Raw genomic sequence first — 10,426 nt, 5'->3', positions numbered from 1 at the left:
ACCTATTGTATAGAAGATATTCACGATAAACGGTATTAGTTGAGAAGAATCAACTGAACAAACACAAAATATATATTTAAAAAAAGAAATTAAATATTTACACGGCTATATTATGGCCATTTACGGGATATGTCTGTATGGATGGTTAATTATGGTGAGAGAAGCTACATGATACCAGTATACTGAACGGTGTTTTAACATTTTTTGGTAGTCACGCTAGTTGGCATTAGTCTGTGCGATATTTTCAATGTACGAGCGATGTAGAGGTATGCCGGCGCAAGTTTCTAATGCGCGTGGGATCGTAGTTGGTGACTTTGTGGTGTGATAGACTTTGGATACATGTCCAGGCGTATGAACTTTGGCGAAACTTGGAGGAGCCCATGTGTTGTGTTGTTTACAATTACACCTAAAACAGCGTGATATCGTCATGGGATCGTTTCGGCATCGTGTAAAAGGAAAAGGCAAGAGATGGAAGAAAGGTCATAGTTCCAGTTCAAACCCGGAAATTCAGAAACATAGAGATATTGCCAAATCTAGGTTCTTTCAGGAAAATTTGGGTATGTATAATCTCTAAATTAAGTTTGTGTCGCCCACGTTACCATATTGCAGTCAGATGCATTAAAAAAAATTATATTTGAAGAGTATTTATTTAGAGAAGGATTTCTCTGTGAAGTACACGTTCAAGTAAGAGACGGAGGAAAAAGTACTTGCTTTACCGCTACAGGCAGCAGTTTATTTTGTGTGTCTTTACTGTATGCTACTACACATTTGTTGTAGTACAACGTAGATTTAGACTTAAAGCTGTGGATGTTGTTGTATACAGCTTCACTGTTGACGTTTGCAGTTTGACAACAAGCGATAAGTACGGTTTCGCAGCAGTGCCATACGGGATACTACTGCATACGTGATCAACATGTATTAATTATTTTGCTAACACCTTTTATTTCTTACTGTAATCAGAGTTTAATTTGGCACGAAATTCAGTAGCTGAATGTGGCATATCTTGCACTAAATTTACGTACTGAGTATGTGATAGACATGCTCAAATAATTTTTCTATAGGTGTTCCCAAGCTCAGGAAAACAGTTCAGACAGTATATACCCCGATTTATCATTGGCAGAAAAACTTGTTTCACTATGCACTAAATATTCTTTACTCTGATCCTACTGTGCATCTTCAGTGACAACTTGCCGTGTCATTAACGCCTGTGCAGTTGTAGGTTTGGGTAAGCTGTTGCCTGAGATACTTTCTGTCGAATGTTAGAAGACTTGTGTGTCTTGCCTCGCATAAGTTTTTCCAGTGTCTATGTAGTTAAATTAATTACATTAATCAAATAGGAACTGCCATTAGCAATGTTGTGACTTGTCGTATGTTGGATTTGAACAATGATTTGTTATAGGAAAGTTAATTAATGGGCCTACTTCATTGCCCAACAGATAATGGTACAAGATGTGGTACAAATTTTAAGGACATTGTTTCAGCCCGAATCGTTTATAGAAAAAGGTGAGATGCAATATGTCACACGAACCTAAACTGTATGTGATTAATACAAGTTGTTGTCCATTTAAGCAGCGATTCCTACTGATCACACATTTTAACTTGACATTGGAGCAGACAATGCTAGGAGTGGAAGCTTGCGATTGGCTCCTTCTCCCAGGGAAGCCAGATTATAGCTTATCAATGAAACAAACATGTAATGGGTTAATGTGTTGCAGAAGTGACCCAGAAGTTGACAGCAATTTGCTAGAACAACCAGGTACAGCCTCTTTGGTCATTTTTGTAAATAATAATATCAATCGCCACAACCAGACATGAATAAAAATTAGGTTGTAGTGGCAGCTGCTGAGTCGAGAGGATGTGCAGCAGAGCAAAAGCAGCACTTGTCTGATAATCTGTGAATTAATTTAGTCTCTGTTTTTTTTTTTTTTATAACATTCTTCGGCAAAAAAGTTAACTGCCATGTGTATTTTACTGTGTAGATTAGTGGTTAGAAAATTAATCATTGTTTTACTTGTTACATAAATCTTGTGAATATCATTGTGTAGGGCGGCTTCCTAGTGTAAATTTTACTACCATCAGAAACTACGTCATGCCACTAAGAATTAATTTTGTGCTGGTAGACAGCACACAGTTTAGGTCAGTGCATTCTAGTTTGAATATTTGTCTTGTGCAGTAACTTTTCGGCGAACAGGATTTCTAATAACAGATATCTGTAACTACATCAACTTCGGTAGAGAAATTTATTTCTGTTTAATAGCTTGTGGTCTCAGAGTACAGTGAGAAATCTGTACAGCAAATTTTAGTGTTACTTTATACTCCTTTGGTATATTTTCAAACTCAGTAGAGCCATTTGAGTCCTTAAGTCTATTACACAGTACGATAAGGCTACGGACTGTGCTGTCCGTGAACAGCTGGAAGCTGTGTTGGCTGCTGTCAACATGCTTCTAGCTAATGCTCAAAGTTGCGGTGACATTGGGATGCCAGTGACGAGACCTGCTACACCTTTGGTGGCACTGGAATCCCCTGGTGACCTGGATGTCGTTGCGGCTTCTGATAAGCAACATCTGACTGGTCCGTCCTCATTCCAGAGTGGTTGGCTGACAGTGGTGGGTTCGCATGTCACTGGGTGGAAGGCAAAAGGGGGAGCAGGCCATGCAGCTGGCTCCCTACATCTTAGCAACAGGTACAAGTTGCTAACCAGTGTTGATGATAACTCTGAGCCAGCACGAGATGTCTCTCCTGCTGGGCCGGAGGTCGATTTTCCTGCACAGTCTGGACAAGTAATGAGGTTGATTATGCTAGTCATTGGGAGCTCCAGTGCTAGGTAGGTGGTGGAGCCCCTCACGGAGATAGCAAGTGGGAAAGAATTCCAGTGTGCATTCGGTATGTTTGCCAGAAGGTCTCATCCGTGATGTGAAGGAGGCTCTGCCGGCAGCTATTGAGCGCACTGGGTGCAACCGGCTGCATGTAGTGGCACAAAAAAATTTTATATTTGCTCGGTGAATTCTCCAATGTTTAGTGGCCACAAAAATATATATTTTTTAAATTGATCGTTTATTATTTTGAAATGGTGGCTATATTTGTTCCAGGCCACATGTGTTTTTTTTTTTTATATTTGCAAGCATCTACATTTTTTACAATTATTCAGTAGTGGATTCTCCTAAGCCTTTCAGATAAAATACATTTAGTTCAGCACACTCTGGGCTACAAATTAACATCATTATCACTTAGCTGAATGTATTTTTAATAGTTCAATGTTATCAGCCACAAATTTAAAAAAAAAAAAACCAAAAATACTTTAATTTTTGAACAGTATTTTTTCGAAGAAAGATTAATTTCTCAGCTTTAATATCAGTACTGTTATGACACTGTATAGTATAGTTACTTTTTATAGAGTATCAATGGTGAGCAGCTTACACTTAAAAAAGACACTATTTAAAAAAAAATGATTTATTTTTAATTTTTCCATTTTGTGGCCTGGGATGTCGTTGTTGACACAGTCCGGAATCGCGCGACTGCTACGGTCGCAGGTTCGAATCCTGCCTCGGGCATGGGTGTGTGCGATGTCCTTAGGTTAGTTAGGTTTAAGTAGTTCTAAGTTCTAGGGGACTGATGACCTCAGCTGTTAAGTCCCATAGTACTCAGAGCCATTTGAACCATTTTTTTGTCGTTGTTGACGGACCAGATAAAAATCTGAAAATTTCACAGTTAATAGACCTTTATGGTATCAAACTTCAGTATAAACTTCAACTTTGAGATTCAATTGGAAGCTATGGGGAAAAGATTACAAACATGGGTCAAAAATACGTATTTTAATGTCTGTGGTATCTGGTAGGCTAATTAAAAAAAAAAAAAAAAAAAAAAAAGACCTAATTTTCGGATGGGGCAGCAAGTCAATATACAAACAAAACAAAAAAATTATTAACATCTCCTTTCATAAAGAAGATTTTGGATTTGATGTAGAATGGCACTTTTTGCTTCATGCCATGGGGAGAATGCTTGTGATGGTGTCGGGGGTACAACAAAGTGAGCTGTCACAAAAGCAAGTCTGCAGCGGACCGATGGCACTCACATCATAACACCTCAAGAAATGTTTGAATTCTGTAAAAATCATTGCAAAGGAATTACCTAAGCTTTTGTACAATGTGAGGAAATATAAGAAGTCTATGACAGTGTCTTGAAGGGAAAGTACAACACTTGATCTTTTCATTGTTTTGGACCCCATTCACAGAACTTACTGAAGTGTAAGGTCATATCAACTTCACCTGATAGTGAACTTCATCAGTGTGGAAAACTTGTACAACTGGTAATTAAAAATAAAGACATAGTGGGTAGGTTAACGATGAACAGTGGTGGATTGGCGAAGTTGATAATATTGACTGTCAAAACGAAGATGTACATGGACCAAGGACATCTTTTAAAAAATTGGAGAAGGGTCGAGTTTGGATTCCGCTTAAAAATGCACCAAATGTCTCCCATGGAATTTACAACTGTGACTGTGGCTTGTAATCTAACACCCAAACTGAGTGAACAAATTTCTCAAATGTTCAATAAGCGATGTACTAAAAACAAATAACAAGAGAACAATATAATGTAATTAGTAGGTTTATTTACAATGAAAAAAGTAAGTAATCATAGATATGATTAAATTATATACTGTAACTAATATATTTTATTCCATAAGCCTAGATATCGCAGATGTTAAAAAGTGTATTTTTTACTCGTGTTTGTCATTTTTTTCTGTAACTTCCAATTTAATCTCAGAGTTGAAATTTATACTGAAGTTTGATATTATAGAGGTCTATTAACTGTGAAATTTTCAGATTTTCCTCTGGTTCCCCAACAAAGATATCGCAGGCCACAAAATGGAAAAATAAAAAAATCCATTTTTTAAAAAAAATGTGTTTTTTAAGTGTAAGCTGCTCACCATTGATACTCTATAAAAAATAACTACACTATACAGTGTAATAGCAGTACAAATATTAAAGCTGAGAAATTAATTTTTGTTTGGAAAACTACTGTTCAAAAAGTGCGTTTTTGAAATTTGTGCCTGATAACTTTGAACTATCAAAAATATATTAAAAAATACATTCAGCTAAGTGATAATGATGTTAATTTGTAGCCCAGAGTGTGTTGCACTAAATGCATTTTATATGAAAGGCTTAGGTCAATCCACTACTAAATAATTGTAAAAAATGTAGATGGTTGCAATTACGAAAAAAACGCTTACTGCTTGGAACAAATATGGCCGCCATTTCAAAATAATAAACAATAATTTTTTTAAAAAAAATTTGTAACTACTAAACATTGGGGAATTCATCAAGCAAATATAAAATTTTTCTGTGATGGTCCACTTGGTATGGATTGACCCAAGGCCAGCCTCAACCAATTATTTTTTTCTTGGTCCACTTGGTATGGATTGACCCAAGGCCAGCCTCATCTCCTTTCAGCAGCTGGATGATTTGGTGAAGGTAACTAGCAATGCACACACGGTGTATGCTAAGCTGTCTATTTGTAGCATCATACCCTGGGTTCATTGCGGTCCTCTGGTTTGGAGCAGAGTGAAAGATCTAAACAAGAGGCTCAGACGATTCTGCAACTGTTTTAGATGCAAATTACTCGACCTCCGCTATCGGATGCATAATTGTAGGATTTCCCTTAATAGGTGAAGCATGCACTACACACGGAGCAGCTATGAGCGTAGTGGATTACGTGTAGTGTCTACATGGGCCTTTTTTAGGTAACTTCCCATCCTTCTCCACCTCCACTGTAAATCTTATGTTCTGGTGTATACCAATCAAATGATCAACAAACTACTGCAGTGCATCATTGCCATGTGGCCAGATTAAAAATGTATTGTCAACATACCTGAAGAAGCAGGATGGACATAATGTAGCACTGTTCAGTGCTCGTTCTTCGAAATCCGCCATGAAAAAGTTAGCTATGGCTGGTAAAAGTGCCGAACTCATGGCTGTTCCGTCAGTAATTTCATATTATTTTCCACCATACAAGAAATAGGTGGTCGTCAAAGTGAGTCGAAATAACTTTAGTATTTCAGGAGAAATGAGCAGCCAACAGTTGTAACGTATCTTCCACTGGTACCTTTGTAAACAAAGAGACCACATCTAGGCTGATCATGATGTCCTTCGGACCTATCCCCATCTGCTTTATGATGTCAACAAACATTTTGGAGTTATTAATATGATGGTTACAGTGGCCGACTATAGGTGCTAATAATTTGCTTAAGTATTTTGCCAACCTATATGTAGGAGACCCAATAGCACCAACAATAGGTCTCAATGGGACCCCATCTTTATGGACCTTGGGTATACCGTATAACTTGAGTGGCCTTGGTGCTTTTGGTTGTAGATTCTTGACTAGTTCTTCTGGGAAGCCAGTGTTCTTCAGTAGCTCACTTGCCTTCCTGCTAAATGGTGCTGTAGGATCCCGTTTAAGAATGTAGTATGTGGTATCTTCCAAAAATAGGGCCACTTTCTTATGATAATCGGTAGCATTGAGGATAACTGTGGCATTCCCTTTGTCGGCTGGTTGCACAACTTTGAACCCGTGGTCTAGGGATAGCGTCTTTGATTCATGATCAAAACGTCTTCGGTCCCGGGTTCGATCCCCGCCACTGCCTAAATTTTGATAAATAATCAGCATTGGCGGCCGAAGACTTCCGGCATAAGAAGTCAGCCTCATTTTGCCAACGGCCTTGTGAAAGAGGGCGGAGGAGCGGATAGAGGTTCAGGGCACTCTCTTGTCCTAGGGGTGGGAAATTGCCCCTAAAAGCGGAAGAATCAGCAATGATCAACGACATGAGGATGCAGAAGGCAATGGAAACCACTGCATCAAAGACACGTAACGTGTATCCACAGGACATGTGGCCTGTAGTTGAAGAAGTGTCATGATGATCTCTCCATTGGCAAAAGATTCCTGAATAGTCCCCCCATTCGGATCTCCGGGAGGGGACTGCCAAGGGGGAGGTTACAATGAGAAATAGATTGAATAATCAACGAAAGGATAATGTTCTAAGAGTCGGGGCGTGGAATGTCAGAAGCTTCAACGTGGTAGGGAAACTAGAAAATCTGAAAAGGGAAATGCAAAGGCTCAATCTAGATATAGTAGGGGTCAGTGAAGTGAAGTGGAAAGAAGACAAGGATTTCTGGTCAGATGAGTATCGGGTAATATCAACAGCAGCAGAAAGTGGTATAACAGGTGTAGGATTTGTTATGAATAGGAAGGTAGGGCAGAGGGTCTGTTACTGTGAACAGTTCAGTGACCGGGTTGTTCTAATCAGAATCGACAGCAGACCAACACCGACAACGATAGTTCAGGTATACATGCCGACGTCGCAAGCTGAAGATGAACAGATAGAGAAAGTGTATGCGGATATTGAAAGGGTAATGCAGTATGTAAAGGGGGACAAAAATCTAATAGTCATGGGCGACTGAAATGCAGTTGTAGGGGAAGGAGTAGAAGAAAAGGTTACAGGAGAGTATGGTCTTAGGACAAGGAATGAAAGAGGAGAAAGGCTAATTGAGTTCTGTAACAAGTTGCAGCTAGTAATAGCGAATACCCTGTTCAAGAATCACAAGAGGAGGAGGTATACTTGGAAAAGGCCGGGAGTTCCCTGAAGATTTCAAATAGATTACATCATGGTCAGACAGAGATTCCGAAATCAGATACTGGATTGTAAGGCGTACCCAGGACCAGATATAGACTCAGATCACAATATAGTAGTGATGAAGAGTAGGCTGAAGTTCCTGACATTAGTCAGGAAGATACAACATGCAAAGAAGTGGGATACGGAAGTTCTAAGGAATGACGAGATACGTTTGAAGTTCTCTAACGCTATAGATAGAGCAATAAGGAATAGCGCAGTAGGCAGCACAGTAGAAGAGGAATGGACATATCTAAAAAGGGCCATCACAGAAGTTGGGAAGGAAAACATAGGTACAAAGACGGTAGCTGCGAAGAAACCATGGGTAACAGAAGAAATACTTCAGTTAATTGATGAAAGGAGGAAGTACAAACATGTTCCGGGAAAATCAGGAATACAGAAATACAAGTCGCTGAGGAATGAAATAAATAGTAAGTGCAGGGAAGCTAAGACGAAATGGCTGCAGGAAAAATGTGAAGACATCGAAAAAGATATGATTGTCGGAAGGACAGACTCAGCATGCAGGAAAGTCAAAACAATCTTTGGTGACATTAAAAGCAACGGTGGTAACATTAAGGGTGCAACGGGAACTCCACTGTTAAATGCAGAGGAGAGAGCAGATAGGTGGAAAGAATACATTGAAAGCCTCTATGAGGGTGAAGATTTGTCTGATGTGATAGAAGAAGAAACAGGAGTCGATTTAGAAGAGATAGGGGATCCAGTATTATAATCGGAATTTAAAAGAGCTTTGGAGGACTTACGGTCAAATAAGGCAGAAGGGATAGATAACATTCCATCAGAATTTCTAAAATCATTAGGGGAAGTGGCAACAAAAAGACTATTCACGTTGGTGTGTAGAATATGAGTCTGGCGACATACTACCTGACTTACGGAAAAGCATCATCCACACAATTCCGAAGACGGCAAGAGCTGACAAGTGTGAGAATTATCGCACAATCAGCTTTAACAGCTCATGCATTGAAGCTGCTTACAAGAATAATATACAGAAGAATTGAAAAGAAAATTGAGAATGCACTAGGTGACGATCAGTTTGGCTTTAGGAAAAGTAAAGGCACGAGAGAGGCAATTCTGACGTTACGGCTAATAATGGAAGCAAGGCTAAAGAAAAATCAAGACACGTTCATAGGATTTGTCGAATTGGAAAAAGCGTTCGACAATATGAAATGGTGCAAGCTGTTCGAGATTCTGAAAAAAGTAGGGGTAAGCTATAGGGAGAGACGGGTCATATACAATATGTACAACAACCAAGAGGGAATAATAAGAGTGGACGATCAAGAACGAAGTGCTCGTATTAAGAAGGGTCTAAGACTAGGCTGTAGCCTTTCGCCCCTACTCTTCAATCTGCACATCGAGGAAGCAATGATGGAAATAAAAGAAAGGTTCAGGAGTGGAATTAAAATACAAGGTGAAAGGATATCAATGATACGATTCGCTGATGACATTGCTATCCTGAGTGAAAATGAAGAAGAATTAAATGATCTGCTGAACGGAATGAACAGTCTAATGAGTACACAGTATGGTTTGAGAGTAAATCGGAGAATGACGAAGGTAATGAGAAGTAGTAGAAATGAGAGCAGCGAGAAACTTAACATCAGGATTGATGATCACGAAGTCAATGAAGTTAAGGAATTCTGCTACCTAGGCAGTAAAATAACCAATGACGGACGGAGCAAGGAGGACATCAAAAACAAACTCGCTATGGCAAAAAAGGCATTTCTGGCCAAGAGAAGTCTACTAATATCAAATACCGGCCTTAATTTGAGTTTGTGTCTGTCAGTAGTGGTTTATCTTGTAGTGAAGTCGAAATTGATACTCTGTGCATGGCTTCAGGAAACATCGCTCTTGTGCAACGCAACTAGCTCTTTATTCGCACGAAGTAATGGCCGCTATCGACAGGGGATCTCAAGTTGATTCCGTATTTCTAGATTTCTGGAAAGCTTTTGACACCGTTCCTCACAAGCGACTTCTAATCAAGCTGCGGACCTATGGGGTATCGTCTCAGTTGTGCGACTGGATTCGTGATTTCCTGTCAGGAAGGTCGCAGTTCGTAGTAATAGACGGCAAATCATCGAGTAAAACTGAAGTGATATCAGGTGTTCCCCAGGGAAGCGTCCTGGGACCTCTACTGTTCCTGATCTATATAAATGACCTGGGTGACAATCTGAGCAGTTCTCTTAGACTGTTCGCAGATGATGCTGTAATTTACCGTCTAGTAAGGTCATCCGAAGACCAGTATCAGTTGCAAAGTGATTTAGAAAAGATTGCTGTATGGTGTGTCAGGTGGCAGTTGACGCTAAATAACGGAAAGTGTGAGATGATCAACATGAGTTCCAAAAGAAATCCGTTGGAATTCGATTACTCGATAAATAGTACAATTCTCAAGGCTGTCAATTCAACTAAGTACCTGGGTGTTAAAATTACGAACAACTTCAGTTGGAAGGACCACATAGATAATATTGTCGGGAAGGCGAGCCAAAGGTTGCGTTTCATTGGCAGGACACTTAGAAGATGCAACAAGTCCACTAAAGAGACAGCTTACACTACACTCGTTCGTCCTCTGTTAGAATATTGCTGCGCGGTGTGGGATCCTTACCAGGTGGGATTGACGGAGGACATCGAAAGGGTGCAAAAAAGGGCAGCTCGTTTTGTATTATCACGTTATAGGGGAGATAGTGTGGCAGATATGATACACGAGTTGGGATGGAAGCCATTACAGCATAGACGTTTTTCGTCGCGGCAAGA

The 10,426-nt window shown here is 39.6% G+C and overlaps 1 protein-coding gene across 1 annotated transcript in view; it reads left to right on the top strand.

The window, feature by feature from the left end:
* Positions 1-316: 316 nt before the first annotated feature.
* Positions 317-10,426, top strand: part of LOC126355732 (RRP12-like protein) — a 157,211-nt gene continuing 147,101 nt past the window's right edge. Inside the window, exon 1 of the mRNA XM_050006101.1 lies at positions 317-557. Coding sequence (XP_049862058.1) covers positions 428-557 — 130 coding nt within the window. The 5' untranslated portion in view covers positions 317-427. The remainder of the gene's footprint in view (positions 558-10,426) is intronic.

Source organism: Schistocerca gregaria, chromosome 3 (assembly GCF_023897955.1).
Source record: "Schistocerca gregaria isolate iqSchGreg1 chromosome 3, iqSchGreg1.2, whole genome shotgun sequence".
NCBI lineage: Eukaryota > Metazoa > Arthropoda > Insecta > Orthoptera > Acrididae > Schistocerca > Schistocerca gregaria.
This window is presented reverse-complemented; position numbering and strand designations above follow the sequence as displayed.